This window comes from Passer domesticus, chromosome 1, assembly GCF_036417665.1.
Source record: "Passer domesticus isolate bPasDom1 chromosome 1, bPasDom1.hap1, whole genome shotgun sequence".
In the NCBI taxonomy this organism is placed as follows: Eukaryota; Metazoa; Chordata; class Aves; order Passeriformes; family Passeridae; genus Passer; species Passer domesticus.
In genome coordinates, this window is record NC_087474.1 from 90,085,367 (window position 1) to 90,106,901 (window position 21,535).

At 37.4% G+C, this 21,535-nt stretch overlaps 1 protein-coding gene across 4 annotated transcripts in view; it reads left to right on the forward strand.

The window, feature by feature from the left end:
- SEMA5A (semaphorin 5A) overlaps positions 1-21,535 on the forward strand; it is a 315,396-nt gene that overhangs the window by 281,174 nt on the left and 12,687 nt on the right. For all 4 annotated transcript variants that reach the window (XM_064428870.1, XM_064428877.1, XM_064428886.1 and 1 more), the window contains 2 exons: positions 8,285-8,503; positions 17,439-17,609. In XM_064428870.1, the coding sequence (XP_064284940.1) occupies positions 8,285-8,503; positions 17,439-17,609 (390 nt within the window). The remainder of the gene's footprint in view (positions 1-8,284; positions 8,504-17,438; positions 17,610-21,535) is intronic.

The following is a 21,535-nucleotide window of genomic DNA, read 5'->3' on the forward strand; positions in this document are numbered from 1 at the left end:
TCTGTGTGTCTTTGGAGGAGGCAGGATGTTAGCAATTTTTGAAGAAATATAGAGTAGTGAAGTGTGTGAAATCATAAAACAACTCCAGATAAGACTTAGTTTAGTGCTCTATATCATTCCCATTTTAGATAATCTACAGTGTCAAATGCTGTATTTTCACTTAGGTCTGGATAGCAAGGCAGATTTTGGCATGGAGCAGCTCTTGTCACAAGTGTTTCTTCTATTCTGTTTTCCATCCAAACTAAATTTCAGACTTTATTGAGCAAAGACTTTGATCTGCTATGATTGGTGTATGACCTGTCTCTTGTCCTTAATGAGACTTCAAGGTGGTACTGCTGCTTTTTGCTGTCTTCCAGTGCTTAAACATGGATGATACGTGTTTAAAATTCCATGAGATTAAATGAGAAAGAGAATATTTTCTCACCAGGTAGTGCAGATTTGGAAAAGTTATCACAAGTAGAAGTAAAGCTATAGGAGAATCTAGGCATAATCTGGTCTGACAGCTGAAATGGCAGCATGTAAGAAAGGGGTATACAAAAGCCAATGCATGACAAGAGAGGAGGTCAGTGGGGCAAACCAGAGAAGAGACAGTTTGTTATAGATCATATTGCTGTGAGAAATTCAAACTTGGCATAGAGACACGTCTCTCACCTCTGAAGTCATAATCATAAGGGCTCTCCCAGAGCTGGATGCATAATCTGACTCCTGCAGAATATAGGCAGGAGTAACAAACCCTGCAATTTGTTAAATAAAGCATTTTTTCAGTGTGCAAGTGATGGGCATGGGGATGGTGGTTCAGGTGCGTTTTCTGCCTGATTATCTCAAAGATTTTTTTTTTCTTTCTGAACATAATACTCCTGAATTTCCTGGCATTGTACTTGTTTTTTTGCATCTTGCTGAAGCTGCTGCTTTGATTCATTTGGAAATAATTCATCACTGGAACAATGTATGTGCCTGACCCCAACCCTGTTGCATAGTAATAGAAATGTTCATCTGGGTGAAGGATTTTTGCTGACTAATCCCAAAACTACTGAATATTTAAGTACTTTTTATTGAGTACTTGACGGGGCAGAAACTATTATATATCTGTCTGTTCTTCCTAGCGAGTGCCCTTATGGCTTTGTCATTAATTTGCACTCATTCTTTGATTCATTTTGGCCAGAGAGTCTTTAATTATTCTGTAAAGAAAGGTGAAACTCGATCAGTGTTCCAAGTGGCTGCATTAACCAATACATTTCTGGTGGAAATGGCAAATTATATTTTGAGACTGTTTGCTTAGTAATTTTCTGATTATGGATGTCAGAACAGTATGGAGTAGAACATTTGTTGAGGGAGGGGTGATTTGCTGATGAGATGAAACTTGCTGACTGCATCTAAACTGCAGGATTCTAAACCTGCTCCCAGGTTTAGATGTGGCCAACGCACCACCATTCTACTGCTCCTTGATTTCACTGCAGGAAAATACATGAAGAGTCATCCAGAGTCGCTGTAGCTTTTGGGAGAGAGGGAAGTCATGAGAATGGGAAACCGTGAATTGTGGCAGACACCTTCACCATTTCTGTCTAGATAGCAAGAAAACATCATAACTTACTTCCACCTGACCAGAGCCTGCATGCTGTGAAACATTATTTTCATTATCTCCATGTTGAATTGTAGCAATTTTCTGGCTTTTACAGAAAGATTAATTCTGGTACAGAGTGCCTGGCATACCTCATTACCAAAGATGTGTTCTGGAGAGATCAGTTCTCTGTTCCTTGAGATAGGAGCCATTTGTTAGAAATTTTCTCATTGCCTATAATCTCCCACTGTGCAACTATAGTCACGCCGTGTTAAGCAGAATCATGTTTCACTGTCAGATGCTAGCAAAGCAAACTTTCTTTGCAGTCTGAGCTTAGAGATAGAACTTCTTGCCAGAAACCCACTAGACTCCTCCTGAGTGTGGTAAGATTTCTATCTCAATCAAGTAAGCAGTAGCATTTGCAGACTGTATTCATGCTTTTCTGATGTGAAGTTTGATTAGGAGGAAAGAAAAATAAATCTTGTTCCCTGCCTCTGGGTTTTCATATAGTGTTCAGATAGGAAAGAGACAGCTATTTCAAATAAACTGTAAGAGATTGTGTACAATGTTGTACGTTTTAATGCACTGTCTGTACAATCCAGCATTCAGACTACAGAAATTACCTTATCCTAGGCTTTAATATGTGCTTAGGAAACATATTAAATACCTACATTAAACATGCTGGCTTTCTGTAAGATTATATGATATATAAACAGGAATAATTTTATTGAAAAGATAATCTTTTAACCCAGGGATAAGTGTTTCACAAGGTATGATGTTGCCTGATACTTCTAAGTTGAATTTATCTTACCAAAATCTGGACTCTATAGTAGTCTACAAAGAGAACTTCAGCACCCTGAGGAATGAGAGATCCATTGAAGATAAGCATCTGATATAATGGGTGAAGTTCACCCTCTGGAGACAGATAGTGCCTTCTTTCCATGGTGTACAACGCAGACAGCAATGGTGGGCTTAGACAATACACTTGTCTTTGACACAGCCAGAGTGAGACCAGGTTAACTTCCAAACTACCTTCTGAAGGCAGTTAACAAAGGCAATACTTCTATTTTCACTCATTCAGTCTTAAAGAGTCTTTTGTTTGATTTTTTTTTTCCCCAGGCACCTGGAAATCTGCACCTAGATTCCTAGTTGCTGCTTCCTCTATCTCAAACCTCATAACAATAGTTGTTTGTGAAGGCAGGATGTGATTTTGTCTGAATTACTCTTCTAGTGACTATGATCTCTTGTGAAGAGTTTGATTAAATCTTTCCTTGTGTTACCCACAGGAAATCTATAGTGCATTCAGAATTTTTTACAGAATAGAACATGTGCTGATAATCAGGAATGTGCCGTAGTCAGGAGGAGTATGTTTTGAGATGTTGTCTCTTATGCTGTCATGCTGAAGCTAAGCTGTGGTATTCTGAATAAGAACAAAATGAATTCTGGAAGTTAGAACTGAATTTGATGAAAAATTCAAGTTTGATTGACAAAGTCCAACTGAGTGGAACTTTGGGGTTAAATACTTAAACATAGAAAAGCTATGTTCAAGAAATAAAGTTATCATGCTAACGTGACATCCTCCATCTGTGTACTCTGGGTTTTTAAAATATGTCGTCTTTGCATTGCATTAATGTTTGCCATTACATTTTACTGTTTAAATTTTACAATGTTTTGAAGGTTTATAAAGTTTTTTATAAGTTATAGGTATTTAGGCCTGAAGTTATATAAGTTTTATGCTTCAATAATATTGTCAAATAACTTGTAGACTATCTTCAGAAAGTGACAACACTGAAACAATCTTTGCTTATCCTTGTTACCTCTGCACTTCAAGCAGTGTTTCATGCTGTCACTTAGAAATGATTCAGGATACCTGAATTTTGGCTTCAGATCATCTTTGCTTAAAGTCATGAACCTAGACTGCTTGGATAATTGAATTTTCTTTGTTAGGTCGGAACTGGAGGACATAAGTCATAAATCAGTCAAGTAATATAATTTATCAGGTGTCACAGCTACTCCTCTCTTACTTAGGGCTGTATTACTTAGCTACCGGCTAGACTAGGGAATTATTATTAAACTATGTGCTTTAATAGAACCTCACTTTTAAGGCAAATTAATTGAACTTGGCTGAGAGTGTTGAAGTTTTCAAGCAGAATCAGGCTAACCAAAGTCTCATTACAAGCTTTTCCAAAGGTAGATTTTTTTCTCCTGTGCTAGTTAGGGCAGGTGACTTTCATTTAACATGTCTTCAGACAGAATTAATTTCTTGTGTATTTATGAAGCTATTTCAATTCAACCAAAAAGTTTTTAAAATGTACCTATAAATCATCAAATCATCTTGGTTTATATCAGAATTATGTAAATTAATTGGGCAATTGTTTTCAGTTATATTTGCATTATGGAATAAGTAAATCATCAACAGGGCAGTACTAATTTCTCTGTAATTTTACTTATCTTGAATAAAGCAGAAGCACTTAAGAGAAAAGTCTTTTGTTTAGATGTCAGTTCATATCTTCTGTTTTCCATGATCTTAGAAGTTGATGGTTATTTTGTCCATAAAATCACTGTGATGGCTTTTGCTGAAGTTTTGCAGTACTTGCTGTTACTTGTGGAACTTGACACCTTAGAGAAGCACAGCTGCTTTTTAAAATTGTACTGGGATCAAGTAGTTAAATCCCCTTTTCTAGCCACAGTGTGCAGCAGTTTGTTACTGGAGAATGACTTCTGAACTACTGAAAATAAGCTTCTTGGTAAACTGTAAGCAGAATTCATGCTTCTAGTTGGACTTTAAGTCAGTCATAGGCTTTCTGAGAACAATTTAGTTTAAAACATTTGAATGATGAACCTGTCATAAAGATTGGATCGGAATTTGACTTACAGATGTTCTGTCTATCTTGGGAAAGCTATTTATGAGTTTATTGATGATGTTATGACTGATCATTCTCTTTGCAGATCTTACAAGTATTTCTATAAATGTGCTTTAATTAAAGAGAGCTAAGATTTTGTCTTGGCAACTGGACTTTTGCTGCTAACACGCCAAGGGCATTGGCCATTGCATCCTGGTTTGGCTATGTATATATATTTATCTTGGGTGCAGTAATCTGAGAAAAGCAGCTTAAGATTGGATTTTGTTGGGTGGCACAATCTGGTTTCTGTCTCTGGAGTCGGATATAGAGCAATCTGAAAGTGGCCCAAACTGCAAACAGAAGCAGCAAGCAAGAAAACCACAGTTTAATGAGACAATTTGGAGTTTTCAATTTTGTGCCACTTGCTCTGAAAGATTCCAGTGCTTTTCTATTTATGCCTCCCCCTGTTGAATTTGATGTAAACTGTGATAAGGCTAGGACTGGGGGCTGTATATACACTTTCTGAAGAATTTTTGCTTGAACAAATTCTACAGTGTAATCTTTTGATTAATTTTATATTGCCTCCCATACTCTCTACCACCTCAGTTAATAAACAGGAATTCTCAGCTGAAGGACTCCAGAACTGGGTCCAGAGCCCCAGATGGGCTCTCTACCGGTGCTGAGTGGAGTGGAAGGATCCTTCCTTGACCTACTGGAAAAACTCTTCCCGATGTAACCCAAACTCCTTCTTTTCCCCAAGGGCACATTGCTGGCTCACATTCATCTTTCTGTCCTCCAGAACCCCAAGATCCTTCTCTGCAGAGACACTTTTTAGGTGATTGGCCTCAAAGTATGTTTGCATGGTGTCATTCCTGTGCAGATTCAAGACTTTGCATTTTCCCCAGCTGAACTCCATGAGGTTTCTCTCTGCCTTGTCAAAGTGTGACACGACCCTTTGGTGTATCAGCCAGTCTTCATAGTGAAGGCAAACTTGTCCAGGTCATTAAAGATGGTGTTAAGCGGGATTGAAACTCGTGAATTTCTGCAGCTGGCCTCTTAATGGCTGATCACTGTTCTCTGGACCTGGCTGCTCAGCCACTTTTCAACACATGGCACTATCTACTTATCTAGCTCATACTTTGTTGACTTGTCTAGCAGGAAGTTATAAGAGTCAGTGTTAAAACCAATACTAAAATTGAGATAAGTAATATCCACTTTTCTCCCCTCATTTGTGCACCTTGTCCCCTCATTGTAAAAGGCTATAATGTTGTTTAAGGAATATATAGAACAGTATTTCTAGAATGCAGACTGATTTTGTCACTTTTCATTCTGTTAATGGCATAATGTTAATTTTTTATTGTGTAGTTTCTGTCTGAAGAGAAAATTCTAAAAGCCCCTTTATGAACACTTTATTAACTACTGTAAACCTGTGAAAAGATTGGTCCTTATAATAATTTTTTTAATACTTTGGAAAGAAGAAAACTCAGGGGAACACTTGCTGCAGACAAAACTCCACACTGAAAAGATTCTTTGGAATACTTTTCTGTTTCAGAGCTAAAATACCTTAGAGCTTTCCTTTAGAAGATTCCATTCCCCCATCCCCAATTTAAATCACAAGAAATTTAACACCATACTGTCAGATAAGGTTACACGTTTTTCTTAGGACTTAAAAAGCTACACATATCCTGCAAAAATATCTTCAAAATATCCTAGTATTCTTATGTGGTTGACTAGCACAAAGTGAGACACCCTGCAGTGATTTGTGAATGGAATGACTGGCAGTCTGGTCTGATTAATACTTTTGTCATTGTTTGCATTGCTCTTAATTGAATAAATTAAATACCCCCTTGATTTAGAATTCTGCTATTAAATATATTATTATTTTGTTCTCAGAGCTCACTGTTTACATAAGCTGAGAATTTCCGTGACCAGAGTGACACAAAATTGCATAAAAAGGGTCTCACAGAGCAGGAAAGTGGACCTGTATTCATAATTCACATTCTGTTTCTCTGTTCTTGCTCCCCTTTTTGCATTTGAATGTATGTCATGTTTTTTGAAATGCTGCTTTTAATATCTGTGTAATAGAATCTGGCTCAGCAGGAGAGAAATAGTTACCCTCTATAATTCCTGAAAGGTTTTATCCACTTTTAGTCATTTTTATACTGCAGTTCTGCTGTTTTCTTATTAATTTCAGTGGTTTCTTATTACCAGTATTTCTATGTAAATGCATCATCATTCCAATATTGCACTTTAAAAACATGCAAACCCTCATCTACTTTGGGATGATTGTGAACGTATTTCTTGGGGAAGAAGTTAAGCAGTGTTACTAATGCTGTAAGTATGGGTAGAAATAGGGTGGACACTGCAAATAAGAGGCTCTTCCCTCATGGTTATGCAGAAGGCTGATCCTGTTCAGTGCAGGACTGCTGTTGGGCAGACTCTTCACAGCATTATTTCTGTCTGTTTTCATGGCATCGTTCAGTAAATCTTCTGATTCTCTATCTCCATTTCATACTTTCACAGTGCCTATGCCTGTGGGTAGGCACAAAACAATTTCTTAAGAATAGACATTTATGCTGCAGTTAGAGCTGCCAACAATCCCCCTGCATTTTTCCACTGTTGATGTAATTAATCTGTATTTATACTGAAGCTCTGTCATAGAGAGCCTGCCACATCCTCTGCTGGCTGAAGTACCATTCACGGGACCTTTTCTCATCACAGCTACTTAAATAAGTACTTGTAATAAAAGCAGCATTTATTGGTCCATCAATCACTGAGTTTCCACTGGGAAAGGTGAACTGCTTTGGCAACAGTAGGAAATCCCAGCAGTGTTGGTGGAGATGCTTAGTAATGATGCTAAGAGGTAAAGCTACAACTCAAGAGTGATTTCAGTGTTGTGCTTAGTACAGTTGAAGGAGTATTTTCACCTGCAGGATCAAGCCCCAAAGTGACAGAGATACTCAAATGAACTGCAGATTATTAGAACTTCACCTGGGGCTATATCCAGATCTATTGGTTGGATGCTGTGTACAAGATCTGTGTGTCCCCTCTCATTGATAAATAGCTGTTTAATCTAGTGCCTTTTCTCTGTACTAAACTTATTTAGAAAATATGTTTTTCACTTCCCAGATGATAATTAATTAAAAATCAATTTTCTGTGGTGTGTTTGTGTCTCCAAAAGGCTGATTTCCATAGCTTATATGTGGCTTAGAACACTTCAATTCAGTGGAAAATAAACTGCTTTTTAAATTGGTGAAGCATTGCCTTTCACAAAAGGCTAGTTTTGCTAGACTTTGTGGACTTATTAGTGGACACTATCTAAAGTCTAAATATGGCTAGGATAAGTACAGTGCATGAGATACCCCTGAGCCTCTGTGCACAGCCAGCAGCAGTGAAGGCTGGGTGGATTAAGTGAGCAGAGCCCTGCAGGAGGACCAGGGGAGCTGGCTCAATGAGTGGTCACAGGAAGCTCAATCCTGTCCCCTTTGTCACCTTCTTCCTGTAAAACAGAGGCAATTACATTTATGTAATATATTTGGAGATCTTCTGATGGTAATTCCTGTGCAAGAGAGAGATAATTTTTATCATTCGTAGGTGGACTAAATTGTCTAGTTCAGTCATTGCAGCCATAAAGCTTTAACTGAAATGTTGGATCCAACTCTTCACTGTAGTTCTGTGTGATTATGAAATTTCTGTTAAAGAAAAGATTCTTGAGAAGAAACTAGGGTTTGGATTGCGAGAGTAAAGGACAGGACCCTTCATATTATTTATATATTATTCATTACTAATTGAAGCCTAGAAGTAAATTTGAACAGGAAAAGGTTGTTTTGGGATGAGATACTGTTTTAATCTAGTATTACTTTTTCCATCCTTATTTCATTAGGATTGTCAGGGGACTTCCTGCGCTCTGGAAGATATTCTGCTCATACCATCAATGGTGCCTGGTCACCCTGGTCTCCGTGGTCTCAGTGCAGCCGTGACTGCAGTAGAGGTATCCGGAATCGCAAACGGGTCTGCAGCAATCCTGAGCCCAAATATGGGGGACTTCCTTGCCTTGGCCCATCTCTGGAGTACCAGGAATGCAACATTTTGCCTTGCCCAGGTAAGTTTCAAATGAAATGAAAGAAGTTAAAACAAATGAATAATCAAATTTATATCTTCCATATTTGGTTTGGGGTGTTTTTTTTCTATTTTAGTTGGTGTGATTTAGGTTTGTTTTGGTTCCTGAATCAATTACAGCTCAAACATACCTTTATAATGTGAGTGGAATTGGGTAATATTCCCATGTGATGTCAATAAATTTATCATTAAGAGTATTAATAGCTATATATTTTTTCACTTGTGAGACTGACTCTAAAGATATAATTTTAGTATGTAAAATTATAGAAAAAAAAAGACATAAGGATTCTGGCAAGACATTAAATCTGGCCTAGTCTTTATTTAAACTAAAAATATTATTTTCATCACAGTGGTTACTGCCAATAAATTTATGTTAGCCTTTAAGTGTTGAGTTGCCAGCAAAGAAGGTTCACAACTGATCACCGAATTAGATGGTTATTCAAGCAGTCCATAAAGATTGTTCTTGGAACCTTGAGTTTCTCCTTAATTTAAAGTTGTTTTATTATTCTGTGAAAGGGATTATACGTTGAATATATGTTTACAAGAAACTACTTTGGATTAAAAATCATTGTTGTATCTCCAAGCTAGGCGGGAAAAAAATCTTGGTTTCAGTCACATCTCACCCTTCATAAAACAAACATTTAAACTGAAAGGCTTTTGAGCTGTGCAGAGGCTTTGTGGGAAAAGGAATGGGAAAGATATAGGAGAACATGTGGAGACAAGAAGGTGCTATTGGTTTAGTAAGAGAGAATACAAGGTAAGAAACAATAGAGAGGAAGAAGGAAAGAAGACCAAATGACTCAGTTCTTTCCAGCAGCAACACATACGTTTAGAAATAAGCTTTCATACATCTTTAATTGTATTAATTATGTATAGTAGTGCTTCATATTTTCTTGTTGAAGACTTGAAAATTTTGTCATTTATCCAAGTGTGGACCTGAACAAATTCTATGGCAATATACATACTATGTATGTGTACCACTATTTTAAAGCATATATGTGTATTAACATACATATATGGTTTCAAATTAAAACTGTATTCCTGAAATCATGGATACAATGGTTTTTATAATATGAGTATTTTTGCCAATCTTTTTGCTGTGATTTCCCTAAGTTTTTAAAGCCCTCTAACAGTCACTGTCTATTCCTTGCATCAGAATTTAAGCAGAAGATCTGTCCAGAAAACACTTCCCTCTCAGGACACAGTTTCTTGAAAAACATGTTTCCATCTTGAATTGAACCTGAGCAATATGTTTTGGCACACAGCCTACAAACTCAGCAGCTCTCTGAACATTCTGGCTGTTCACTGAAAGCAAATTTCTCTGCAGTTTTATTGATAACAGGAACATTAGTATTGTTGGAAAACTTGAATGCCATGAGGCACTCAAGACCCCACCTCTCCTTCTGGTGGGGCAGATCCATGGGGAATTTCTATTGAGGATCCCTCTTTTGATCTGGGGAAACACCCACTGAGGCATTGAAGTTCCAAAAGAAACACTTGGGCAGAACCAGCCAGTACTTTGTGGTGAAATTTTCTTGCTGTATCCAGGGAGGAGTGTAGCTTCAGTTGCTCATTTTGTAGTTTCTGTGTCTGGGAGTGTGAAGAGATCAAGGGAAGAGGTGAAGCTTCTTTATGAGCATAGAGGCAGGACCAGTGAAGGGTGTCTATGTATTCTACACTAAGCACTGTTGGAGAGAGATGGAAGAGAACCAACGGGGAGCCAACATTTTTCAGAGAATTAGGAAATTGTGGTCCAAGTCTTCTCCATGTGGGCACAGCCCTATTGTGTGTTCTGATTCATTTGCTCCCAGACTGGAATCACAGCGCCTTGCTTTTCCGGGATAATAAAATGACAAATGATTCTGTTTCGTGCAACTGCACTGTTCAAATACTTTGGCAGTAATTCATTAAATCAAAGATTTAGAGGACCATTGTACCAACGTGTGCAAACCTCCCCAGGGATGTATGCAGTAGGTGAAACAACCTCAAACATAGCAACTCCTCACTGGCTCCTGCTTCCCTTGCAAAGGGAATCTCTCCATAGGACACTGCCCTCAGCTTCCTTTGAAGCACATGAGTGGTGAGATGTAAAGTACCAGCTCTGCTCACAAGTTCTGAGATACCTGATTGTATCACCATACTGTAGTAACTGAAATACATTCATTAAATGGACACAGATTGTTTATAATACTGGGCTAGATTAGTTGTTCAGCTCTTGCTGTTGATTTTCAAATTAAATGCTGTCTTGAATTTCTGGGGAGTTTTTTAAAGTTTAAATTAGTCAAAAGTTTTCAGAGGTGGTATTTTCATTAAGCTCTGCAGCTATTCACTGTAACATTTTTTAAAAGAAATTGTTTTAACCAGTAAAACACACCTATAAATTTGTTGTAGAGGCCCTAGTTGTTTATGAGATAGACAATGCCCCAGACAAAAAAACATAATTCTAAAGCAGAGGTTAAAACTGTGCTTTAAAATTGAAAATATTTTAAAAGATTGATATAAAGTGTGGTAGGACTTTCTGAAGCAAGAAGCAGTGCCCTAATCCATCTAATAATTTTATTTAGAGACAAGTTTTATTTTTCTTTTCAGTGCAAAGCAAATTTGAATGAAGATGTAGAGAATGGATGAAGTATTTAGATGTATTAAAGCCTGCAACAAGGAATCACAAAGTTCCTCAGCTACAGAATTACTGTTTGCCAGTAATTAAGAAAAAGCATAGGAGACTGAATCAGATCTCAGATAAATCTGAAGGGAAAACTTTGCAAGCACTAGATGTAATTGATTTTTTGAGACATGGAAGAGTAAAATATTATTGCAGAATAAGGTCTACCCATAAATTAGACATTGTAGGAAGGAAATAAATTCTTACTGGAGAAGCATACCAATAAATTTGAATTCTCTTAATTTTTAATGAAAGAGACAGAAAGGCTAAGGAATGTGAGATCATTTTGTTCTGACCTTGACCTGAAAGTATTTTTTATAGTACTAGAATTAAAATTGCAATAAAGAATTTGATGCTAAGACTTTCCTGAGCTCTTCCAGGATAAGGACAGCTTCACCTGCTCCCTTCTGGCACAGAACCCTTTAGTAACAGTCCAGCCCCGTCATTACAGTTCCAGAAATATTCTGGTTAGCTGGCAGAGGTGTGATGGAAGCCATAGAGGACCCCTCCTGCCACTTCAAGCTCAGTTCTGTTTGCTTCCTCTTCTGCTTATTGCAGGGAGGATCAACCTCTCATGATGTAAACTGCTGACAAAGGGGAGTGATAGAGAAATATACTGAGCAGTGTTTAAGTCATGCTGAAAGTCAGTAGGAGTTAATGCTTCTCAATGAATGAATCTGGGCTCAGTGTGATCCTCGAAGATACTAAGTGCTCTGAAGGACTAAGACAATGAAGAAGCCCATGGAGCAATCAAAGTGTGCAAGGCTGTCTTGTCTGGTGAACTGTCTTGCAACCCTTGCAGCATCTTAAATATACTTACTAATATATTAATAAACAGAAATTGATAGTTGAATGCAGGATCCCAGAACTTCAAAACATTACTGAAGTCATCTAGACTCTGCCTTCAGCAAGTTCTGTTAAAACTTTTTTTAAGCCTGCAGGGGAGAAACTGAATTTTTTTCTGCAGTGGACTAAATGGTCCACTGATGGGCAGATTGGTAGCAGTCACTGGGCCTTTTGCTCGTAGTATTTGAAGGCTGAATATATACTAGTAAATTGAACAGTGCCAGAAAATTGCCAGAAATTGTACCCAGGTCCTGGAAGATGATTTGTTCGTATTGTTCAAGTTTTAGAATGATCCCTCATATAATTTTGCCTTCAACTAACTATCACTCTCCCAAATCAGCTGCAGAAATAGTTTGTGAGCCAGAGTAGTGTAAAGGCATGCTCATAAAGTACTGTTTCCATCTGGGTAAGCTACTTTGAGGGGCAGGAGATTTTGAACTATTGTTTTGCACTAGTGAATTATGCTTTGAACCTGTGCCTCAGCTCTTTTTTTATGTCTCAGAGATGTGAATAGCAATAAGCTGGCAAGAACTGAACTGAACAGCCTCAATAACTGTGAATGCTCACTGACATTTCTGTTTTCTTTGAGTTACTAATCCATAGTCAATAATGAATCTAAAATCAGTCATATCAGGATTTTGTTATCCGTGGGGGGTTTGCAAGATATTTATATTATGAAGAGAAATAGATGATGAAGAGAAGTGTTGTTTGAATGATAAATTCTGCAAATCTACAAAAATTACAGGAATTTGCTGACTATAAGATCTGTTTGCCTGACAATAATACAAGTGAACCTAAAGAACACTATTCTAGGCCACAGTATTGCATATCTCTTCAGTTATCTCTGTAGAAAAAGACAACTTTTGTTCATTTGTGTTTTGTTTTGTTTCTTGTTGCCTTCTCTTATATTCCTTTGCATAGGGGCATGGGGATGCGCCTTAATCAGACATTTAAAGCAGAGCTGTGTGAGCACCACTGAGTAGCATGAGCTACAGGAGTTCCTGTTCTCTCTTCTCCTCAGGGCATGGTGGAGGATCAGAGGGAAAGGACAGTTGCCATCTCCTAGATTCGATATTCTGATACTTCATGAAAATATTTTTGGATTTTACTAATTTCACATTTTTATTATTGTATTTCTAGTTTATTTTAGTTGTGACATTTTAGCTGACAAGATCTGAATAAATTCATATGTCACTAAACTTGCTAATAACAATGAGTTTCAGATATACAAAAATCCCTGAAAAAATATTTCAGTTATTTATGCATCCCCTAAAGCCAGTTGCTTTTTATTGGTTTTATTTTTTTTTCTTCTTTATTGTTTTCATTTCCTCCTATTATTTTTTCTTTGAACTCAAACTTGGCCACAAAAAAACAAGAATGTATTTAAAATAATAAAATTTATCCTGCAGTAGCTTCATAAATCAGAAGGAAAAAAAATATTCCAGCAAATAGAGGCTGAAGCCCCTCTTATAACATGCACTGATCTCTCTAGGCTGCTTCTGTAACCAGCAAGAAGAGGGATGAGCTGCTCTTTGAAGCAAGTGTTGGTTTTCTGACTTAAAAGTCTCACTCACAGGTTTAAACTCAAGTGGACCCTTAGATTTTGTTATTGTTCTTTTCTTAGAACCATTTGTTTTCCTTGTGTTTCTGCATTGCACTATTTTGACTGTTTCATCCAGCATTATGAATAAAGGGTATCACAGAAATAAGACTTTGCATTTGTAAACTGTGATGTAAAAATTGCTCCTTTCCCACCCTGAAACGTGCAGCAGTATCCCACAAGACTGGGAAAAAGCAGTAGACTAAGTGATGTGGAATGGGATGATCCCCAGGTGGGTGGAAGGGAGCAGTAGGCTGCCCAACATGCAGACAGCTTATAAAGGAGCCTGCAATTCTGTCTGTGTTCTCATGAAAGCAGGTGAGGTCAGTGTGGCTGCCCACGCTTCCTTGTAAAACCCAAAGTTTTACAAGTTTATCCAGTTTACTTTATTGTCTCTTGGAAATTCTCCAGTTGTGTGGATGTTTTGTCATGTCCTCAGGAAATACCATTTCTGTGCACTGTTTCTTCCTGGCACATCCTCTTCCCTATGGTGTGGGGTTTTTTTCATTACAGTGAAGAAATACTTATTAACCTCAGCAACAGCCAGCAGGCAAAATGTTGTTTGCTTTATTCTAAAGGAAAGAGGACTGTTTGATAGCACACTCCTAGCTAAAAAGTACGTTCTTTCTAAAGGGACAAACCTCACCAATTGTCAGAAAATGTAAAGACTCTTTAAGTCTTTCATTGTGGAACTACTTTAATGACTTTCTTTTGTCCAACATCTCTACAAAATGGTTATGTAAAGAAACTGTAGTGACTGGAACTTGCCTTACTGCTGTGTATTTTTCCTCCTATAAGAGGCAGAAATAACATTAAGGGCTCCATGACAAAAGTAAAAAAAAGGGGAAAAAAGGAAAAAAAAAAGCCAGATGGTGCTGTGTTGCTAAGCAACTTAAAGAAAGATGAAAGAAACCACAGAGCTCTATTTAGGTCTTGTAAAAACTCAAGCAGTAAATACCCACTCCTTTGATCTTATTTAACAATGATGATGCCTTATTATCCTCTGTTGCTGAAAAGAAAAAATTCTGGGGACAGATAAAAGAGGTAGTTACAATAGTCCTTGAAATGTTAGAGGCAGCCTGTCAGTAAATAGATACTTAAAAAAAAAAAAGCCCAAAAACCAAGCAGTTATAATTGCACTGTCCAGCTCAGCTAGGATCAAATGTAACATTGCCTACTATATTTGTCCTATCCCACCTTCCCCAGACCTACTTCTCCCTTTACATCTGAAGCCACATAGTACAGCCATGATCACTGCAGTTGTGGAACATGGTGACGTTCCTGGGTGTCACATCAGTCTCTGTGTTCTCAGCCACCTGTAGATCAATGGCAATTTCAAATGCAGGTGCATTTGTAATTCTCACTCTGGTCCATTGAAAAATAAGTAGGGAAGTGTTGGGGGTCACTGTCTCCATTACAGTGAACAATGCACTGGCAATGTTTGCAGACAATTTTTGTTCTGTGTAGTTAATCTCAGGCAGAATCAATTCTGTTTCATGAAGGTCTATATGCTGCAGCAGACATGCCTCTGATCATTCGAGCTACTCAAAGATCACATTAAAGAAAAAAGAAAAGAATAAAAAAGGGAGTATCTAGAAAGGTAAAGCCTTAATATCGTGTGAAATAAGTAGTTTGGGTATCAGCTTCTGCTTTTATTTGACATAATTTAAAAAAAAAAACAACAGAAAAAAAAGAGGCAAGTTCTGAATAAAGGATGCTGTGTCTTGAAATTGTTATAGAATTGCACAGTATATTTCATCTGCACTGAAGACATATAACCTATGGCTTTCTTTGATATGACTTTGCATAATACTGCATTAATAGAGTTATCTCAGGCAAAAGGACATATTTGTTTTCCAGTGAAATGTATGAATAAGAAAAATATGAGTAAGAGAACAAGTCAGATACTCTACCAAGATACAATATTTATTTATGATATGTGGTATAAAACTCTCTCATGCATGATGATTTGTTGTATGATGTAGCAATCATTGAATTCCTTAATAATGACAATAATTTATTTAAATTGCATACTGGGATATAGTACCAGACTACAGAAATCCTGTCTGTCAAATCAGGCTTCAGAGTCCAGATAAATTAGTTGCAAGAGTTTTCACAACTACAGTTCTTAGCAAGGAAGTGCCAAGTGCATGCTTTCTTGATGTTTAGGATGGTATTGCAAATAAAGAATGGAGGGAATAAAATGCAGTATATTTAACAATTTCAGTTAAAGGATTAGTAAGTAGTCTTTGGTATACAATGAGGAATTATCTGTTTGATTAGCATTTGAGAACCTAAAGTTATACTGTATCTGAAATGACATCACAAATACATTTATAGCTTTTAATATCAAAATTCTCCTCATTTTCTCACTGTTGAAGATTTTACATATAAATCAATCTATTAAACTGCCCACATGCATTTGCGATATGCAACCCCACAAAGCCAAAAGGAGGTTTTTTTTTAATGTTCTATATCTCCATCTAAGAGAGAACTTAAATGCAAATACCACATAGATATTTTCATTGTCAGCCAGTTTTTTAAGGTTTGTAACCTTTTTTTTTTTATGGTGAAAGATAATGAGGAATAGCATTTCAGTAAATCAGTAAAAACTATCCCTTGAAAAGCTGTTTCATTAATTGAACAGAGAAGATCAAAAAGGCATGGTAAATAATTTGCTTCCATAAGAATTCAAGTGGTAATGCTTGAAATAAAGGTTTGAAAAGAAATTGATTTTTTTTTGTAGGATATGAAAATTTTGAAATTTTAGTTTTTTGTCTCTTTTCTTAAAAAAAAAAGAAAGAAAGGAAGAAAAGAAGATGAATGAATAAAATACTGCTTCCCTGGGAGAGGTACATCTGACTTGTCATGTGGCTACAAGTACAAAATCTGTGTCAAATGGGCTGCAATGTGGCTCTAAATACCAGAAACACATCCTGAAGCAGTAGCTTTAAGAACAGGGGCTGAAAGGAGCCAGACTGGTGCAGGCAATTAGATGAACTTTCATTTAAATCTTGTCTAGTGGCCGTGTGTCATAAACCATATGACAAATAGGTCTCCCATGAAATCCAGCCTACATTTCAGAAGAATATTGTGAAAACTCTGACTGGAGAATAGATTGACATATTTGAATTAGTAAATTCTAAAGAAGGAGGGAGAGGAAGGTAAATAATAATATTTATTTTTCCAAGACTTGTTTTAGAAACTTAAAGTGGCAACTCCTTTTTGTCAATGTGTGTTGCCTTCTTAAGCTTCTGCCATTGTTCAAATTCTGACATCTGTGGTAGAGATGTGTTAAGCCTGTAACATTATATTGGCCCATCAAATCCTGCAACTGTGTTAGACCATTTGAAATGGGTTGAAGGATTAAGGCAATCCACCTGAGCTGAGAAACAAATTCTAGATTCGTCCATCCTTCTGTTGCTATTTTTTGGTTAGGTTTTATTTATATCAATAAAAAACTACTCTGAGCTTACAATATTTCTGCTAAACAACCTTTGGTATTTTGTGTCCTCAAAACTGAGAAAAGAAAAGAAAAAAAAAGATTTTTGCCCTTAAATATATTATGATACCCACTAAAAGTGTCTTTTATGTATGAGTAATTTTGTTAAACTTTTCCAGCATACCAAGGCCTTTTAAAATTAAATTGCATCGTGATTAAATTTGCAGGAACTATGTTCAGTGGCAGCTAAAAATATCCAATAATTTCAGTAGGCCATGAATTAGATCCACAGAATATGAGAAAAATGAGCTGGATTATGTCATGTGTCGCATCAGCTTGCAAAAATACAGTATTCTTTGTCTTTTCAGTGGATGGAGGCTGGTCTTGTTGGTCATCTTGGTCCAAGTGCTCAGCAACGTGTGGAGGAGGGCATTACATGCGAACGCGCTCCTGCACAAACCCAGCCCCAGCGTACGGAGGGGATATCTGCCTCGGGCTGCACACGGAGGAGGCGCTCTGCAACACTCAGCCGTGTCCAGGTACGGCCAGTCAGCCATCCAGCTTTGGCCTTCGTATGCCACAGAGTAAAGCATCCTCAGTTAGCCAACATAATGCCCTTGATCTATTATTCAGGAGCAAATTATTTCTCTCCCTTATTAAGTGCACAATCAGCCCTTACATGCTACAATGCTGCAGTAAATCAAGTACTAGCAGAATATGTTCTACAGGAGACTACCTCCTTCCTCCCTCTTTAAAAATTAAAACCTAAGTTGCTATATCTGAATCTGGATTAAGTAAAATTGTGTAATATTTGAAGTGGCCATGCAAATGTTTTGTGAGACTTTTAATAAAAATATCACAAAGTGCTTCTGTTACAACACCAAACATTCACAGCAAGCAAATTGCTGAGGTTAATAGTTCAACACATGTCATCATGTCAGGTGATATCAGGTCCTTCAAGTAGATACTATTTGCCCTGTTTTTGTATAAAACACAAATAAAACTTTCATAGTCTTTGTAAAACTCCTTCTTCAACTTTGAATGCTAAGGAACAAGGACCTGATCTTTTTAAATGACTGTGGAGTGCTAAGTATATGAAATGTCTCAGCACTCCTGCCAGTTATATGATATTATGGATCATGTCTATTTCTGTAACGTTGACTCTGCCTTTTGACTCATATTAAAGGAACCTAATTTTTTTAATGAAATTTAAGTGAGAAATTGAGATTATAACTACATATACTTTCATTTATTGCTGATTAGTGGATTACAAGCAACAGCAAAAGAAAAAAAGGAGCTCTGATGCCACACTGTATTATTTGTTTCACTTAGAGCTCCTAGATTCATAGCAAAAGTTTTCTGCTCGTATGATGAGGCTATGCATGTGAGGGCAAAAGCCCCGTGACTTTGAATGGATCATATTACTTGTTATGATTCTTTCCTTCTCTAGGCACTGCATATCTTCCAGCAGAATAAAAGTACCTACTTTGTCAAAATTAAAGCAGATTGGGTTTAAAAAAACTCCAATTGGGTTTAAAAAAAAAGCCAAGCATAGAAATCAGTCGATTATTTGATTTTTTTGAGACAAATATTGTACATTTGTATGCAGAAGTCGCACTGCTGCCTTGAAATCCTTTAAGGCGTCTTTGAAAGGTCAGAGCTGGAATGTTCATTGTGCTAGTATTGTAGCTATTTTTCTTGTTGTGCATTTATTTTCTACCACCATTTTCCTATAAATGACAGTTTGCAAACATTCATAAATAATGTCTTCATCTTATTTTGACCTGCTTGTGGCCCAAATTTTGGAGTAGATGCAGAATGGAGGAGGAGGTTGGTTTCATTCATCTTGGTTCAAGAAAGTGGAAACTCTTATAAAACAATAACATTTCAGAGGCTTAAAATGTATTTTTCACATTCTGTAATATTTTATTGATATTTCAATCTCACTGAAAATTTGCTGGTTTTGAAACAGCAATCATCCATTAGCTGTGAGAATGGCCCTTGCCTCATGTTTACAATATATATTTCAAAACTGCTTTTTACTGCTCTTATTTCACATGGGAATGGATCAAAAATAACCACAGTGCTTCATAGATCAAGTTTGAACAGACACCTGAACACCTGCAGAACCATTTTCTTGGGGAAAGGACGAGGTGAAGAGTGGTTTGTCCTTGTGCAGATTTGAAAGCACCATTGCTGACATTCACTGCTTGAGTGGCGTGCTCAGTGTAAGAGAATAGTAATGACACTTGGAATCTAAGAACAACAATCCAGCGGAGAAATGAATATGCAAAAAATGAAAATTATTTATGACATTTCTTATGTTGTGAAAAGAGTGAAGATTTTTTGGCATTTGAAATACTCCTTTTTTTTTCTAAACAAAACTAGCAGAAAACAAAACTTTCTGGAATCCTGATACTAAGGATTTGTTGAGGATATAGAGATTTAATGGAAAATCCAACTGAAAGTATTCAAGTATGCACTTAAAAGAAAATAACAGGCTTGTGTCTGCAAAATACATCAATTTTTCATCTTCATTTTAAAAGCTCTATCATTGAGTTTGTAGTTTTTATTTTAATTTTCTCAAATGCAATCACAGCAATATGAAAGGAAGTACTGCAGTATTGATCAGTTGTGGCTAATTATCAGTAAGTGTAACCAGTTGCAGTGTGTCTGCAATAAGTTGTATAAAACAGTATTTTATACCTTAAGTATTTACTGTTTTTCTAAGGGGTGAAAATACATTCTGTCCTTGGATTGGTAACTTACACATACAAATAATGGACAAAGCAGCTGAGCATTTAGAAATGCAGGTGTAATACTGCATGAAAGAGATTTAAATGTTACATTGATTAATCTGATCTTTCTGCAGTGCTGCCTTCACCAAGGGATCTCTTAGGAGCTGCTTTATCTTAACCTGGCTTCAAAGGCCAGCCAAGAGTCTGTAGGAAGATATGACATGTCATGATTAAGCCTTGCCATGTTAGAGGTGAAAAGCAGTTCAGCAGGTTAAACACATCTCCAGTTGACCCTCTCTTTTACATTCTCATGACTTGTGCATGTCATGAGAACTGAGGAGCAAGTTCAGGAGCCTGCCTGAGGTGCAAGAGAGCCTCAGATACTTTGAACTGACAGAAATCAAAGGAATGAGGCAAGATAGCTGAGTCAGTGCAAAAACATGCAAAAGCTGTGGGATCACCTTCCCAGGGACGGCACATCTGACAATTTGAAGTCATGCATCTGTTAGTCTTGGATGCCTTATTTCTCTGCAGCTCTCTGAGCTCCCAACTACCTCCTCAAGCCACAGGTTTGGTGTGGAGCCACCATTGCAGGGGTGGCCTTCTGTTTCATGCTTGCACTGATGTGCCCCCTCTCCTCTTCTTTGATTCTGTGTGCCAGATGAAGCTGATCAGCTCAGCACCAGACCCACAGACTGCCTGTCCTGCAGTGTCTGGGGGCACTGCAGGACTCACAAAGTTTCTTTATAGGTCCCCTAAGGAGCAGGACAGAACAGTAACTTTTCCCAGTCACTCATATATGACTTAGCATGATCCCTATGTACTCTGAAGTTCCTATTTCACCATGGGATGTAGCTTCTTCAGCAAAAGGTCTGTCAGGTCAAAAGCACGTTGGGCTGCAGAGTGCACCAGCCAACAAGATCCATTTAGGATCTTGTTGGCTGGTGCCCACAAGTATTTTGGCACCTGCTGCGGATATCCCAATTATACCAGGATTGGCCAAGAATTTTGGCTCTGGCTTAAGCATGCTCTCTGCCACCAGTGAGAACTGGGCCAAGATTTGTAATGGGCAACATTCTTTTAAGCTTGAATGAGCAGGGCTTTATTGTTACTAAATATTTAGGGTAAAGATCCATATACTTATTTTACTTCGATCTAGCATCTGACACTGGAGGTATAAAAGCGGCTCCTGGATGTGCCACACTAAGCAGGAAAGCAGGAAGAAGAAGCCTGTCCCCTGTCCATTTGCTTGACTCCCACCTCAGCTCTCCCACTCCCCTGAATTAGGATTGAAATACATTTTGGCACCTGCCTCTGTGCTCCTAGTACCCACTCTGCAAATGAGCCCCTCCCAGGACCTTTCCTAGGAAACAGAAAAATCAAAGGACAGAGCTGAGTATTTCTGCTACTCACAATAACAAGATCTTACAAGCTGATTGTATCAAAGTATTTGTCCTGTTGTTCAAAGAAGGCCTCATCAAAACAGTTACTAATTGTTCATTAAATATCAATATCCTAGTTCTTACCTGACCTGCTAGGTTAATCTATTTAATAATCAACAGTTATTGCTCAGCATTTTTCAAGACTGCAGTCTCAAATATTTCTTCTCCAGTCTGTTATTTTTTAGATGACTGAAAATTTTAACTTCTTTCCCATGTGAACAAGGGGAAAGTAATGAGTAAATGTGAACCTTGTATTCTGGAATTAGGTATTGGAACAAGGCATTG